Here is an 18,050-nt window from a genome sequence, read left to right on the forward strand (position 1 = left end):
TGGCTATCATTCACTTAATAACAGAATAGCCGTAATGATGTCAGATAAATACTTTTTATTTAAGTATGATATATTTATTCACTTATAAAGAAGGTTATTAACCTGCACAAATGATTAAAAAAGGACACTGCACTTAAGTAGTGGTTTATTATTGTTAAATCAGGCTCAGAAGGAAGTAAATGTAGACTTTATGAGAGAGAGGAAAAAGCTCAACAGTGCGACAGGGTGTCCATTTAAAAACAGAAACAGAAATGCGTAATTGTGAACAAAAAAATGAAAACATGAAAGGAATCTGATACTTTGTAAAGTACTCATCCCATTGCTATATAGTAGAGTTTAAAACTTTCTAAATGGCAAAACAAAAGCATATAACATACAAGATGACCAGCTGAGTTAAAAAAACAAATGCTATACAGGCTTCTGTGGATGAAGTTATACATGGATATCTTGAATACATATTTTATTTGACTGCAGAGATCTATCTAAAATCCTTCCAGTTTGTCGACTGAGAGACAATATATGTTGCTGTTTCTTTTTATCGTTCCAATTACTGCATTTGTTTTTGGATGTGTTATCTGTCGTAGCATCACTTTTGCTTGAGCAACCATCTAAGCCAGAAAAAAGCATTTTCAACTGAAATTGATACGGTTTTATGGTTTTATGACCGTATGACTTTTTATTTCATTGTTCTTTTTACACAGTGCTGTGTGTGGGTGATAGAAGATAAACATTGAAAAAAACAAATTTTCACAGCTTTTATTATTATTGGTGCAAGTCCTGTGCTCTCTTATTTTTTTCCGCTCTGTTTCCCTATCCAGGAAGTGATGAAACTACATAAAGTGAAACTCAAATACACATGATGTGGTTTGAACTTGTATGTGTTAAATGTTGATATGTTATAATAGAATTGAACAGTTAACAATGTAGCTACATTTTAAAACCACTGGATGAAACTCACAGGGCTCTTTCCAACATCAGTGGACTTAAAGCAGACCTGCACTGCAACCAATTATGGTTAAAATTAAGATACGGTTACGAAAATGGCAATGGAAAGAAAAGATTCCCAAATATTCTCAGAATGCGAAAGAGTACAGTTAGAGTGATAATCAGGGAGCAACTGAAGATTAATTCAAATGAGCAGATGGAAAGATGAAGATATCCCAGGAAAATTACCACACGGAGGAATGGTCCAAGCAGCTTGCACAAATAGATTAACAGAATAGATCTTGAACTGTGGAATTCGCCCTGTATCATGACTGAACTTCTGCCATGTTTAACTGTAGGCACAACTTTTCCATCATTCAAAACTACCCCTTCATCATCCCAAATGTATGTTCATTATTATTATTTACTGTACAGTACTTTGATCAGAAACTTTTTTGAAGAAAGCATAACATTCCTCTTTGTACTTATTTGGCATATTCAATATATGTATTTGGTTTTTTGTGTCAAATGTGTTTTGCATTAATTTCTGTTTGAAAACAGTCCTTTCATATGTGCAGATGCCTTTCGTACAGTTTTATTTTCATGCACTCATGCAGATGTTTGCTAGGTATTTCTTTTAATGCTTGGCAGTTATTCTCTGATTTGTGCAATCTGCTCTAACAATTCATCCACACTCTATAGTCATACATTTCCTATGACCTGTGATTGTGGTTTAGATATTTCACATTTCTTTGACATGCTCCATGATCTTCTCTATTACATTTTTTTTGGTACTTCTGCAGCTAATGTAAATTCTCCTGTGTTTTACAGCTGATGATTTTACAATTGATCAGTATTAGTTTCTAATTAATGAACTTTGTTTAAAGTTCCTCTCTTCCAGGGTTTCCCCCAGAAATTACCATGTTGAATTATAATAGTCATATTATTGTCAGTGTTCGTTTAAAGTCTTTCCAGGAGAATGTTTGTGTAACAGTGTTGCAGTTGGCATTTTTACTTTGTTGGCATCATTCCACAGTTTTGGGGTTTTATATTTGTTCGTTTTAGTTTATTGCATGGTTTCTTTTGTGTTTAAAGTTATTTCACTCGTTAGCCAGTTTTTGATTATTGGGGATTGTCCTGTGACTACAGAATGAGGACAACAAAGCTGTTCTACATAATGCACAGCAAGAGATAGGACTATACAGTGTTTTGATCCATTAACTTGGTAGTTTTATTAAAGCTGGTTTACTCTAGGAATGTTGTCAATTAAAGTATTATCTTATAAGAAGTGTTTGAACAAACTGCGCTGTGCAAAACATACCGATGAAAGAAATAACCTAGGTTTGCAAGGATGACACAGAAAATGCCTTTTATCAATACTGAGCTGATACAAATGGGAATTGAAGTGAGTGACAAGTAAGTGCCAATTACTTTCCAGGTGAAGTTGAATTGTAAGACCTCAAGTTACAGTTGCCTAGACAGTAAATCAGTCTAGGTTTGTAAAACAGGTTAATGTCAACCAAAGCTCTTGTTACTCTCTGCAGTTCTGCAATACAATGATTAAACACTCATGTATTAAAAAGCAGGACAGTTGAATTGTAATGTTGCCCATGGCTTTTTTTTTTTCTCCAACATCGCCTCTCCACTGCAGTCCAGCCACTAGCAGGAACTATCTTACTATCTAGCCAAGCCCTCTGCTAGCACAGAAACTCTAATAAGAGGAATTATTGAGCCCTGGAAGATCACCTCATAGCCAACCTTGACACTGGCTCTGTAAGGGCTGCAGTGGGCCGCTATTGTGAGTCAATATGCATGCTTGCCAAGGTGGACGTCTGCCTGTGCGGAGTCTGTATGTTCTCCCCTTGATATGACTTTGTGGGCTTCCTCCCACTTCCCACAGACAGGCTGCTTAGGCTGATTGGCTCCTCTGAATTGCCCTGCAGTCGTGTGAGGCTGATGTGTGTGCTGCCCTGTGATGGACTGGTGATGGACTGTGACCCTGTAGTGGATGTAGCGGTTATTGAAAAAGTAGAGATGGATATAAGCAACGTGGGTGGAATATAAATGAATAGCATTATGTACATTTCAAAAATAACTTTTACTATTACTACATACACATTTACTAATGGATTTGCAATCTAGAGCATGGTGAGATATTGAAACGATTGCTTTGCAGAGCTGTTCGCCACTGTGCCTGTGTTCCTGTAGCACAAAATGTATTGTGTAGCAAATCAGACTCCTCAGACAGAGGCCAATGGCTTGAGGTGACAGAGACAAATTGAGATGGCAGCGCTCCAGCGATGCTTGTAAACCAGCAGCATGGGGCCTTGACAGCTGTATGGATAGCTAGCGCTCTCCCCAAGACCCTGGCTGTAAGAGGGAGCTCTTCAATCGCCTGTTGGCTGACAGAGTTGGAATGGGCTGAGCTTTGGAAATTGAGCTCTCAGCCCACATTTCCAAATATCTCAGTGAATTCCTTCTCTGTGCAACTGTTTCCCCAGGCATGTTAGATATTTGGCTGCTGTAAAATATACATCGCTGGTGGGTCTGAAATTTACATCTTCGCTGACAGTGGAACCAGTTATCATTGTTATTTATCTGTGTTCAGCAGCTTGCTTTGAGCTGCTGTTACACAGTACAGTTTAAAGCTTGGCATGATGTTTATTTACATGTTTTAGGAAACCGTTTTGCCTTTTAAAGAAAAAATAAAATCCTAACACTATGATGTGATGCATCCCTTTTAATTCCATAGAGGCATATAGCACAGTTTTTGTATTACTGTACACTTCTGTAAATTGATTTTATACAGCTGTGGCATGGTTCCATGCTTGAAGCAAATAATCATCGCTTTACACAAAATGTAGATCAAATAGTCAAAAGTAAATGTACAGTGGAGAAATGGGGGCAGGGAGTGGGGACAAGTTTGATTAATTTCTTCCACCAAAATTTGTGTTCTTGTTTTTACCCTAAATTTATTTTTTAATAAACCACCTTTTTCATTGCTAAGTTGATTGAGATGTGAACAATATGTGAGAATCAGGAAAGTGCAACACATTTCCAGTTGAAATGTAATTTAATCAACAGCATTAGTTTCTATTGCTTGAAAATGGGAATCAGGAACGGAAATTAGATTTTAAATACAAATACATGACATCCATTGCTACCCTCTGCAATGATACAGTGCCTTTGCTAAAAAATATTGAATGTAAAAAACAAACAAACATTATGTCCCACTTTTTCCATACCTCTGATCTTTGTTTTTTTGTTTGTTTGTTTGTTTCAGACCTTTCTTATTAAACCACTTTCAAATTCCTTACTGTATAATTTTACATACACATAGAACATGACAAATTACAAAATGGCTGCATCTCAGCCTAATACTATGTTTCATTAGTTCCTTTCTTGCAATTACACAGCAGCAGTGAAACAATTAACTTCAGCTAATCAGCTGCCAGCAGAACACTTCCACTAATTTCAGAAGCGTACTAATTGAAACACATTGAATAACTTGGCCATTTAAATGCATGGAATAATGAATATTAGTCAACAAAACGTCTGGAATGACGTACTAAATAATAATTTCGACAGCACTATTAAGATGACTAGATCAGTCGCAGCACTGCTTCCTGGTTTGGCGGTGATTTGTTAATCCTCAGTTAATAACCACACAGCTGCTCCAGAATTAAATGAAAAGCAAATGCACAATGCTCAGTTTTTATAACTTAGTACTCATAGTTTTAATGATACTGAATACTGAGTTTGAGTTTGAACATTTCTAGGGAAGGTTGTTTTTTGCTTCATGATTAATGTATTAATTAGGTTTTCTGTCCTCCCCAGCATTAACACCTACTTACATTAGAAGATTATTAAGGCAGATATTTTTATCTCAATGTTTCAGAAAAAGTATGGCAACAACAGTGTATGCACCGCATTTTTCAGCATGTTGATTACATTTTTATAGATGCTGCCTGAAAGCAATCCACTGAGAGAAAAATGTATGGTGGTGGCAAAAGGACAGTGGGTGATGACATGGCTTACGTCCCAGCTGTCCACGCAGAACACTGTCCCAAGCTTTGTCCCAAGGAGTGCTGACAATATTTTGGCCTTTGTGTTATTTAGAGTAGACTGCCATTCACATTGTATACCATCTTAAGCCCTTAGTTATGGTGTACATGGGTATATGGTGTACAAGTCAAAATAAAAGCTACTGAGATAAATTAACAAGCTTTATTGTCATGGGTAGACAATAGAATTTGACATAAATTCCATTCACTTTTCTGCAGTAAACAACACCGTTGGCTTTCTTTGTGCCCACTCTTCATTTCTCCTCTTTACCCACCTGCTTTTGACAATGGTGGCACAGTTGTTTGGACCTAAGGAATGCTGGTTCACAGGAAATTGGAGTCTGTTGGTATTTGTCTGCATTCCAGACGTAGGATTTCAGGAATTTTATAGAAAGAAAGTTTGCAGGACACAAATATCAAGATCACTTGTCCAAAATGTGACAATGAACATTTGGAATAAAGCTCAATATCCAGAAAAAAGGCGATCAAAAGTTTGCACAAGTTTCCCCTGTTCTAACTCGATTCTCTTGACTGAATCACTGTTCTGAAAATGTATCATTGATACATAAGTATAGACTAATGAGCAATATTTGTAAACTAAATGAATAACCAAACAATTGTTTCAAATGAAGGGTGTGAATACTAATATGTTACAATTAACGTTTGAAATTAGTCTCCTTGGATAAGAGCGTCTGCCAAAAAATAAATAGTAATAATGAAAATTGGTATCTTCTGACCAGTACATTCAAATAAGATCACTTTCCCCCAAATTAGTTAGAACTAGAACGAGAACTAGACATGAAGATTATCGTAGGCCTTATTGGGCGTAACATACAGACCAAATACTCCACTTTGTCACAACGTGTCAGAATTGTGCCGAGAGGTTAGCAGACATAATGGGTTGCAATGTTTACACCGTGTTGGTGATTTGATTCTATCAGACTTAATGTTTTAGTTACATTACAGAAGCATTACAAACAAACTTGTCATTGTTTATGTTGTTATGACATGAGTAGAGGATGTTGTATACACATTTCATATAGACCTATAGCCCGTGTATGTAAAACTACACCTATTACAAACACTTACAAAAATGTGCTTGCATGCACTCACACACATGCTGAGATGCTTTGCTTATTGGCATGTGGGCAGTTTGTTTTTAGGTATGGCTGCCCTTAAAATGGTCTGGGGTTTCAGTTCACTGCTGCTCTGAGGCCTGGCCTACGCATGGTGGCCAACCGTGTGTCTGGCAGACGTTCCCTCTCATAGCGTCTGAGACGCAGTGCGGTGGGACAGACCCATTTGTTATATTAAAGCTTTTGATTTTTTTCCGAGAGAAATTAAAAGCTCCACAGGTGGAATTGTCTCGCCATGATTTACATACCAACTTCCCTCTTGAATAATAAGTAGTCACCTGCCTTAAAAAGGAATTCCTAATGGATTCCTCTAGGATGTCTTGTTTTTCATGTCGGTGAGCAGCAGAAGCAGCAGCTAATCTGATGTCAGCAAGAGGGTACCCAGGGCTTCGTTTATGAAGGTTATCTGAGCAGTAACCATTCAAGTTCATTCAATGCATGTTTTGACTGAAAAATCATTTGCCAAGTCCCTGGCTTTACTGCCAGAGATTGAAAATGAACTGTTTTTGTCTGGGTGCTGTGCTTTGTAAATCCACCTAAGTCTCTCTGACATTTTCCAGAGGCTGCTGCATGTGAGGGTCCCCTGAAGTCTGAACTTTCTCAAAACATATGCAGTGAGGTTAAGCTCTGATAACCAGGGTTACTAGTTTTCTGAAAAAATAAATCTAAATTTTCTGATAAAAAATAAGAAAATCTGTGTTTTTCTGCCATTAAAATATAACTTTAAAATTAAGTATTCCTAAGCAGAATATACACAACACCATATGTTGAGTTTTATTTAAACATTAACCATTTTAATCAAGGCTGGAGCCCACAGAGAGCTATCAGCCAAGAAAAAAACATGCAACATAATTTTAATATTTCAACAAAACAGCAAATGTTATTCACTATTGTCCTTTGGGGGGGTGGAGCACCATGTTTTATGTACAAACTGAAATGGAAGTGCTCAGTGCTATGCTTAACATTGAAAATACATTAATCAGTGTAGTTAATAGATTAAAAATAAACTCAACAAAATAAAGTAAAACTACATTCACTGAAATTCTCAGCCATACCAAAAATTTTGTTTTCAAACAGATTCCTAGGAACCTTTATGATAACATTTTGTGTGGCTTTTTTGGGAACACCTGTGGCTGTGCATTGTAATAGAAACCCACCCATTGTTTTGCCATGAGATTTGTGATATTGGGAATGTTTCTTTCTCCTTGGAAGCAATTGAAAATCTATAAATGTATGTAAAACAAGACTAAAATTACAGTATATTAAGATAAGTAGAAACCTCAATGTTAACTACACCTTTTGCCAATTGAAGTTCAGTTTTTTCATAATTTCATAATTACATGTTGTGTAGATTAATTGAAGAGACTTTAATACTATAATAGCCTTTGGTTATCTTCTTCTTCCGTGTTTCTTTTCAGTGTTGCACTTCTCTGTTTCACAATTGTCTGACTAAAACTGCCAAAGTGAATAAGCTGTGGTTCAAAGTGCAAATGCAGCACTTTTGGTAGATTGAATATTAGAGTTAGCTGCAAATTACAATTAATTAGCTTATTCAATTATTTATTCCTTAAATGCTTTCTCAGAATATGTCCACTTTTATGAATTACAACTTTTAAGATTTCTTTCTGGCCAACAAAGGTTTTTTTGCACCTTTGAAAGAGTACCCACTGAGTCTTTTTCCTGAATAATGCAAGTATCTTTAAGTATTGAATCTATTCTGAATTGTGCAAATGTTTATTAATTAGATTTAAACATTCATGATATGGTCATACATATTTTAACAATAGTTGTCTTAGTCTGCATGATGCTGGACTAAACTTTTTGTATCACAATATAAATTATTTGTTTTGGAGCAATAAGATCCAAATCTGCTTTTATAAAGTTCATAATTCTGCTTTTTGTAAATCGCTATTAAAAAAATCTGGTGTAGACCAATTAAACCAATAGACGAGTTCAGATATGCCCAATTAGATGATTAATAATTAATTTGATATTTTTATTCCCATCCAAGTAATACAATTTTTGAGAGGCACATTCTTTTTTCTCTTATTAATCACAGTGACATGCACATTTCCTCTGTCTCTGAACTCAGTGGCCTGTTACTGACAGGATATTTGTTTCACGCTGAAAATCGGAATGTGCCGTTATATTATCAGTTAAAATCCATCATCTTTCCACAGAGAAGTTAATTTAGCCTCAGCGAAAATAATACATTTAAACTTAAAAAAAAAAAAAAAAATATATATATATATATATATATATGTATTTTTTTCCTGTTCAGAGACCATGACAGTACAAAAGCTAATCAAGTTTATTTAAAAAAGCAGTGGAAACTTTTTTCTTCTTTCAATTTCTTTCGCTTTGTTTGGAAAGGATTGGCACACAGTTGGCACACAATTGGTGCACAGAAAGGACCTACATCTTTTATTATGTTAATCTGAAAAAGACATTGTGGGTAGTGTTGTCTTATGTGCAATGTTAAAATGTTAAAACATTTAAAATTAGGTATTTTCTTGTTTTAAGCTCTAATGTAATAACCTTCAACATGAAAATGTTTGGGATGAAACAAAGTAACACAATAGTATTTCTGGGCATATTTCTGTGATACAGTAATTGTGTTAGAAATACTTTTCCAGCATTATCTCATAGGAAAATTGATCAGCTCAACTCGTCTGGACCAGTTTCCGACAATCACCAGACCTGCCACAGTTTGCAATTTGCTTGAAAGTCAGTAATAGCCATATTCTACTCTGCTGGTGGATACATTATAATTTAGCTGAAGGGGATCTATTGAACCAACTCTGTAAATACCTCTGGTTTCCTGGATTCAGGAAACATACTATATTAACGATGATCCCTCCACTTTCTCTTTAATGTAGAAATACTAAATTATTCTGTCCTGAGGGAATAGCAAAGTAATTACACTTTACAGTAAACTGATATGTGGGAAATTACTGGATATTTGCTAAATTCTAAATCTAAAAAAAAAAAAATCTTTCACTTTCCCCTGCTGCTAGCAATGCTTTTATGTGTGCAAACCATAACTGTGTTCTGATTTCATTGGACTATTCTGATTAATAAGAACATAAGAAAGTTTACAAATGAGAGGAGGCTGTTCGACAAATCATGCTCGTAGATTTAACTTCCAAATTAAAGATATTAAATTGATTGGATTTTTGAAATATTTTGATTTGCATTTATGTGCAAGTGTAACAGATCTGTATTGTACGGTGGCTCGTTGAGGACAAAAGCCCCTCTGGTTATCTCGTGATCACGACATATCGAGTTGTTTTGTCATGATCACGAGATAAAATACTTCGCGTTAACTCGTGATCACGACATACCTCTCACTATCAAAAAGCGGAAGTGTTGTCATTTTCATGAGACAACGCTGAGACTGGGGCAGTGATGTCAACACATTTGGGTTTATTTTCAACAAGGCTAATGCAGACAAATTGTTTTATGCCTTTCAATAATTTAAGTGATCCTGAAACTGTCTTGAACTTCATTACAACACAACTTCTTGGTTGATGTATAGACTACCCACTGGACTGAAATTTGCGTAATGCCTTACACTTCTGTGAAGTTTGTTTATTCTCTCCGTATCTCACTTCTTTTCTAAGTGTATTGTGGTTTCCTCCCATTTCCACCCAGTCCAGAGACATGCGGTTCAGGTTAATTGTCACTCAGAAGTGCCCGTTATGAGTGTGTGTCTGAGGTGCCAGTAGGGGTTTGCTGCTCTTACAGCAAACTGAATGTGCTGGCATTTGTTTTAGTTTTTTTGACAAAACTATCCAAACTACAATCATAATAATCATACACATGTTCATATTAGCATATTTTACGTGTGCCTATTCGTAAATACACTCATTCTGCATAATGAACACATTACAAATGACGTAACCCCTCAGAACAGCTTTAAACCTCATTCATAGGTGGATTATGTGTTGTGGTGTAGCGGCTGAACGCAATGCTGTGGAGGTGAAGTGGTTCGAATCCCGAGTGGGGTGCTTCAAATGCATGGGTCATATGTGTGTTTGTTGTTATTACTGTAATATTTATGCTTTTCCTGTTATTATTATTCCGTACAATAGTGGGGTTAAGTCTGTTAAGCACTGAGTCTAGTTATGCCTCATTGAAATTATATATTTTAAGTCTTCGTCTGTGTACACTTGCTGAGGTCCGGACCACATTGACGAGTTGTCCCAGTGGTCTGAATCACCGCACAGTGCTCCCCTTTGATAAGCATGACATTGTTTGTATATGTTTTATACAGTTTTAACTGTTACAAATGTAGCGGTCTCAGTCCACTGTATGTTTTTCACTTCGATTAAATACACCTATATCACATTTGCAATTTTTGTGTTCTCCCCCTCCAGTGGCTGTGCAGTTCGATGTTTAATTGAATAATTGAAGAGTATTTAAAGCCCCTAATGTTTGATTAAGACATGCATGACGATCCATCGTCCACATCTTTTCCACAATAAAAGTGGAGCGCTGAGGTTCTTTCTTAATGAAGTTGAATTCACATAGCTTTTGTTCATATCCTTGTTTTAAATGTAGCTTAGGTTGCACATAGCTTGACCACAACTCTACACTGAACACTGAACTATGAGAGAGGTGCTCAGGAGCAACAACAATATTTATTTTTTATTTTTGAAGTTTGGCTTTTAAGTTATGCAAGTATGCATGCAACATTGAGGGACATTGAAAATGTTCACTGAAGTGCTTGTATCAATAGACTACTGGAAGACAAACAAAGCCGATGGCTTGAAGGACAATTATTTGTGACTTCTGTTATGTTCAAACAAGACACATAATGGGATATCAATATGTTAATCAATTTAAAAAGCCTTCTAAAAGTTAAGATTCCAAAACAGGTGATTTTCCTGCCAATGTCCTGATGCATGAATAAATAGTTCATATGCATTTTTGCTTTAATGTTCAGCCTTTGTAGCATAAACCCTGTGGAAACTATTATTTTGTCAAATTTAATTGAAATGTGTTTGTGCTTGCGAGTTATGTATCCCTTGATTCATTATTTATCTAACAGAATAACAAGTAAATGGGAACACTTTAATCCTAAATGCAAGGCTTATTTTGACATCATGTTTCAACTGGAAAACAGAAAGCAATGAGAGAAAAAGAAAACATTTATTCTGAATCACTTGTAAAATAATTGCTACTGTACATTTATCTTTTCAAATTTTTTCTTAATAAATCAGGTATCTCAAAAGCAATTGCGATTGATTTGTTTATTCACTTCAACAGACAATGGCAGTTGTCTGCTGTTGACCTCCAAAACCTTCTCTTCAATCAATAATTCCACTTTTCTCAGTTCTCTAGGCAATCGAGGACAGATAAAATAGCAATTGTATCCTATGGTTTAAAAGTGAATACATTTCAAGAACCAGCAGCAAGGAAATTACTATTCTGAAATCCTCTCCTTTGTCTTTCAACTCTAAGATCTAAACCAGGATATTAAGCAAGTTGATTATTTTGTTCTTCATCTGGTTAACAAGAAAATAAACAAGTACACAACACATAATTGTGCTGATGATCCTTTACACAGTAATGCATTGGAATTCAAGTACCAGAATATAGTTGTCTTTCTATAAAAAAGGAGATTTTATTTCTATCTTCAAGTCACTGGTAAATAAGTTAAGTTTTTATACTATATTAATTACCAGACCCAGTTATTTAAAAGAACAATCAAAATGGATCGATTACTTTCCTTAAATTTAAAAATTGTTTTATTCTCTTTTTGTCCATCAGGGTGTTGAATGGCAGTGTGATGACTCCACAAAGAGAGCGTGCTTCAGCAAAGGGAAGTCTGAGGTATGTGAACAATTGTACATTTTACAATTTTACATCCCACGCTCAATAATTGAAAATGTTTTAATCCAATCCCCACAGGACGTGGGATCCCAGTGCAACTTTCTTGAATATGAACATGTTGAAATTGCAACTAATAAAAGGCGAGGTTTTGAAGCGAATCTGATAGCGTTGTTGTACAATCAGACTGAGAGGATATCACGGATAATGGGAGTCTTCAAATGATTGGGTCTATTACATGATTTGTGATGGTTGAAAAATAAGGAAAGAAGAGAGCCACCTTCTTGTATGTTTTCTTCACTGGTTACTTAATTTAATACCTTCATAGTATTTCACATTATTGTCCCTCTAGAATATCTCTAGCAGCTCTCCATCCTTCTTATCATCTCTAAATTCTCAGTGTCACATTCCCGGCAGATTTGCAGGTTATATAATACCTGGTGTAAGCTGTTGCTGCCTCAGGGATATATAGTGGCAGCCCGTCATTAAGAGCCAGGGGGACCGGTGTGGGCCAGTGTGCCACTTGAAAAAAGTAAAAAATAAAACTAAATATCTATAAAAAAAAAGTATAAATCTTTTCTCTTTATTTCGATTGGACATGACAATGTTAAATATGCAGTAAAAGCTGATGTGTATTTAATGAAAATGAAAAAATCAGTACAGCGAATGGCAAGCTACCGAGCTCACAAGGTAAAGGCAAATGAGAAATCGAAATGTCTCTATAGGGCTGGCCCCTACAGCACTAAAGCATTAGGAAATACGGGACAGCAAATATAGTAAATCACACATGCACCATGTATAGAGAAGGGGTACTTAATTTGGCCCCTTGCATTACTGTGCATGAATTTGTTACTTTCGACCAATCAGTTAATGCAAATCGAGTTCTGTCAAAACCTATCCAGTCTAATAGTGTAAATTTCTTGTTATTAAAGTGTTTTTATCTTCTATATATTTATTTAAACAAAAACTTGTGATGGTTTTATGCATCCATATTTAAAGGGACAGATAAAAACACATCCAGTGTAAACTTGCATGTTTCAAGATTACAGGGAGAAAATGTATTCCTTTGCAGACAGACGTGCAGACAAAACTATTCCAGTTCTTTACTAGTTCATGTTTTGGGAATCTTACAGTATATAAATTGTAGGATTATGCTTTTTATGTATAGATATATCTAGCGCTAACACTTTGTTTTAATTCTAGCATTTATATAGACATTTAGCAGCTTTATCAGTGTGGTGGGCTAGTCATTACTACACCCCTGCTGTGGTATAATCTAACAGTAAAGCTGTACTATGTACAAATCGCCCCCTTGGGAATCACACAGTCCACTGATATATTTTATTAGAGAAAATGGTAAAGAAAATGAAAACAAGCCTTGTTTGAAATACAAGGTGGAGTCATCAAACAGACCTTTTCACAACTTGTGATCAGTGTTTATAAAGGCTCAGTGAATTAGAACAGCATGGACACACAAGTGCTGAGCTGGCAGGACAGCTTTGGTTCTCACATTCATAGCAGTCTATTTCAAGCTTTGCTAGAAAGTGAATCTCTTCATGTGCACTGGAGTATGCTAAGCCAGTCCTGGTTCACAGCCCTGTATCAGAGCTGGATGGCGGCCCGTCAGTGGAGCCGCATTGTTACTGAGCCTGGACTCTGTGTGAACTGCAGCACTCTTGTGTTACAAAATACATGCATCATTTGTCCTTTAAAAGAGCCCTATGATTTCTTTTCTTCTGTTTTGTGACAGCACTGCTGCCGAAATAATATTATTTTGGAACCAATTTAAATTATGTATAATGTCATAAATAATGTATTCAAAATTACACTATTCTCCATCTTGTTAATGAAGGCAATCCTACCAAAGAGGTTACAGCTCATTGGTGTGGCTTTGTAATGTGGATTGTGAGGATCACCTTCCTGGTCAGGGGATTTATGGTGTGGCACAGTGTGGGGAATGGTATAAGACAGCCGCTGTACAAATTGGATTCCCCTAGCTGATGCAGCGGTATAACAACAACCTGTAAAGGAGAAATTCTGGGGGAACAGGTGATCTTGGATAAGTGCACACAAAAGGGGAGAAATGTCACTACATGCTAGCCAATTAAACACAAACAAGTGGCATCTGTATTATCTGTGATTAAATCCGCTTATAAATAGACTAAGGGATCTTAACTAAATGTAAGAGATTTAACACAAGGCAAAACTTGGACCTTTAATACTAGACCTCACTGAGGCAAGTATGACCATATTATACTTTCTATATAATTTGTATTATTTGAATTTTTCTTTTATACCTGTTTATTGCATAACAGTGTTTCTGTACTGCACTGAGGATCTACAGCATCTGTCATAGTCTTTCCAGAACAAGGCATACTCCTATACTTGACACAACATAAATCCACATATCTTTATACTAAATGTTGTGCTTTTTAGTACACTGCAATATGTAAATCAAGTCTGTTTTGTTCACGCTGAGGGTGGTATGTAGCAGTGGATTGTTTTAACAGGTATCAGACATCTTAATGAAAATATAATGCACCATTTCTGTGCTGCTACCCTGTGAAACTCAACTAAATCAACACAGGATATGCAGTGATGGGAATAAATCATATGCTCTTGTGTTTGTACACTCCGCAAGGCAAGGTGGATTTATATCAGTCGAAACCCTTAGAAAGCTTCTCTGAAAGTGATTCAGCAGGTAATAATAAGAATAAAAATAAGGAGGACTGTTGAAACGAAAATAATCAGGTGTATATATAAAGTGTTCTTGAGAACTGCCGTAGAGGTGAAAGTTGAATTGCATCGTGATGACACTCCAAGGTAAAGTGAGATGTGTGAGTGAGAAGAATCTCAGAAATGGTATTTGCCAAAAATATAAAGTGTAAAAATCACAATAATTACAGTGATATTGTCATAATTAAATATCTCCTTATATGCAGGAGTCTTCAATATGTATGCAACTAGCCATAGACCTTAACCATAACTTGGGAAACATCTTATTGCCTGTTTTTAAAACTGTGATTTATAAATGGTTATTTTGTCAAGTGAAACACTTGCACAAATGCACTGCTTACTATGAAATTAATACATTGGGTACAATGGACTCAGTTATTCTTATTTTTGTTTTGTTTTTAAACAGTTATCAGGCCTTGCTTTGCTGTTAAGTGTATCACATATATGTTTCTTTTTTTCTCTGCAGGAGGAATGCCAGAATTACATCCGTGTCCTTCTTGTTAATGGGGACTGGCTCTTCACCTGTGGAACCAATGCATTTACTCCCATTTGCACCAATCGCACGGTAATGAAAATCAATTTGCTTCACTCTCACCTCCCTTGGAAGAAGGGATGAGGCCCATTAGCAGTACAATGTTTCTGTGCTTTCCTTCCTGAAATAAAATGAGAAAGGCCTTTTGTTGAGATCTGCCAGTGAACTATGTGGACAGGGAATTGGATTTATAATAAAACAAATTATTTCTTTCAAAACAAATGTGACAAACCTGACTAATTGATAGCTTCAAGAATAACTACCAAGTCCTGTGACATTTACATATGAATAGTGTTGGCATCTATCGAGGTAAATGGGGGAAGGAATTGCTTGTTTCTTAATGGACGGCTTGATTCTTCTATAAAATCATTTCTAACTCATAAAATGACCAGATTTTCCATTCAATAGAAGACGCTCAATTCAACTTGAAATCAAATACAACAGGCAAATGCCTACTCTCCTGTTGTCATTTCATGCATTTAAAGAAAGCGTATTTTGATTTGTAGTAACAGAATTGTTTGTGGATCAAAACAGTCAAATCAGACCTGTTGAATTCTATAGCAATGACAGAATTTGGAGAGCTTGAGATGTGTGAAGAAAGTAACCCATCAGTGATGGCTTTAAATTATTGATATAAATAAATAAAAACTAATAAAAAGAAGCGACAATCATGTTTACAGAGGTGTTACGTTGGCAACTGGAGTCATACAGCATTAATAACAGAAAAGAAGCATACAGATAGCCTTAATAAAAATTGAGTAAATAATGTAGCCTTGTGTATCTTGATGTAGTGGGTAATAAAACAGACTCCTTAAATAAAAGGCCATCAATGCAGGAAAGTCATTCAATGTGTCACACAAGTACAGCAGCATGAGCCCTGAAGAGATGCTTCCCCTCTTCTTTTAATACTCATGAAAGGTGCCGGGCTGACATCCCTGGAGAAATTCAGCATTTATCTAAAGAAACACTTCAATGAATAGCAGGCTTTCTTCCTTCACAGTACCCTTCAATGGACTAACACTTTATACCTGGTCAGATCTAGAGGGAGTGCTTACTTTGGTCCATAAGCCAGCTCAAAGGTTCAATTTTTTTATTTTATTGTAGAAAATGCTAATTTGTTCTAATGTGGATGGCAAACCATTCTGAGGAAGTAGGTCAGAAAACGGTTTAACTCACTAATTATAGCTTCAGAAATCAAAGAGGATAATTATTTTCTGTGAATACCAGTCTGATTTTGAACCCAGCTGCCAGTGTTTGCAAGTTTTCTGCACAACAGTCAATAACTGCATGTTTGAATCACCTGTAGTGTTGCAGCAGGAAGCTTGTACTGTGACATACAAAAGCAAAAAATAAAAATCAATAATAATTATATTTTTGGACAGGTTGAACAAGTTGGAATTTTTGTAAAAGCGCCTCTGATGCAACTTGGTAGTGAAGTAATAGAAATAATAGCACACCATACAAAAATCAAGTAATCCAAAAATAGTTTAAAATACATTTTGAATTACATTTATTACACCTAGACAAAACATGCTCTACAACAGTTCCTCTCAGATCAGAGAAACCCCATACATAACTAGTCTGTTTTCCCTCCTTTAAATGGGGACAGATGAATAATAACAATATAATTTGGATACAAAGAACAGTCACATGTAAGGAAAACATTAAGATTAAAAAGTAGCAAATTTTTCAAAATATAAAGAGGTAAAGATTGAAGCCAGGGGGCTCGTCTTTGGGCTGGTTAGCCTGTCAAACCATTCACACACACATTTAAATATTCACAACCAGAGGAACGGTAGCTGCCACTTCAAACTACATCAATACCTTTAGACAGAAATAATTAATGTGATGTAAATGTTTTCTTCTCTGAAAACAAATTCCCATATTGATGTGGTTACCAAATGTGCCTTGCCAAAACATATAATGGACATGTGGGACCAGCTTCTGCAGCAGCTTGGTGCCACTGTCTGTTAAAGCCTGTCTACTATCTGTCATCTTTGTTTTTAAAATATTACTTCCACTAAATGTCTTCTCTTTCAATAGATGAACCCCCATTATGTTTTAAGAGCATGCTATGATTTTGTCATCCCATTCAGCTGTTCAACGTTTTAAAAAGGGATAATAAAATTCTTTAACTGTAATCATCAATTTTATGAAGGGGCCTGAATGATGTATTAGTCAAACTTGCGAGAGAAGAGAAGTGAGAAAGATATGAAGTACTGTGGTACAGAAATGTAGGGTCGCCAAGAACTGCTATCTCTCTGAAATGTCGAAGTGTCTTTCGATTGTCTGTCTGTGTACATACATACATATGGTACATACAGGTACTATTAGTATTTTTCCAATGTATGCTGTGTATTACACATTTACATGTATTTTTTCTTTTCACTTCTAATATTGCAGCTCAGCAACTTAAGTGAAATCCATGACCAGATAAGTGGAATGGCGCGCTGCCCCTACAATCCCCTGCACAACTCCACAGCACTGATTACCTCAAATGGAGAGCTGTATGCAGCCACGGCCATGGACTTCCCTGGGAGGGATCCGGCTATCTATCGCAGCCTGGGAGGACTGCCTCCCCTTCGCACGGCACAGTACAACTCCAAGTGGCTTAATGGTGAGCAGGAGGAAAACGACTGATAATATAGGAATGTGATCTCTGAGTAGCTGCTGAAGTTCAGCAGAATGTGTGAGGGATGTATTTACTTATGAAGTGAAAAGCGATCTATTTTAAGAAAGTTATTAATATTATTAAACTGTTCCCTGCTTAACTCCAACTCACACGATCAATATCTTTGCTTTATTGAAATGAATCACAGACTA

The 18,050-nt window shown here is 36.1% G+C and overlaps 1 protein-coding gene across 2 annotated transcripts in view; it reads left to right on the top strand.

Annotated features, from left to right (window-relative positions):
- Nucleotides 1–18,050, top strand: part of sema5a (sema domain, seven thrombospondin repeats (type 1 and type 1-like), transmembrane domain (TM) and short cytoplasmic domain, (semaphorin) 5A) — a 131,686-nt gene that overhangs the window by 55,369 nt on the left and 58,267 nt on the right. For both annotated transcript variants that reach the window (XM_066721387.1, XM_066721396.1), the window contains exons 5-7: nucleotides 11,900–11,962; nucleotides 15,162–15,260; nucleotides 17,631–17,844. In XM_066721387.1, coding sequence (XP_066577484.1) covers nucleotides 11,900–11,962; nucleotides 15,162–15,260; nucleotides 17,631–17,844 — 376 coding nt within the window. The remainder of the gene's footprint in view (nucleotides 1–11,899; nucleotides 11,963–15,161; nucleotides 15,261–17,630; nucleotides 17,845–18,050) is intronic.

Source organism: Amia ocellicauda, chromosome 2, assembly GCF_036373705.1.
Source record: "Amia ocellicauda isolate fAmiCal2 chromosome 2, fAmiCal2.hap1, whole genome shotgun sequence".
NCBI lineage: Eukaryota > Metazoa > Chordata > Actinopteri > Amiiformes > Amiidae > Amia > Amia ocellicauda.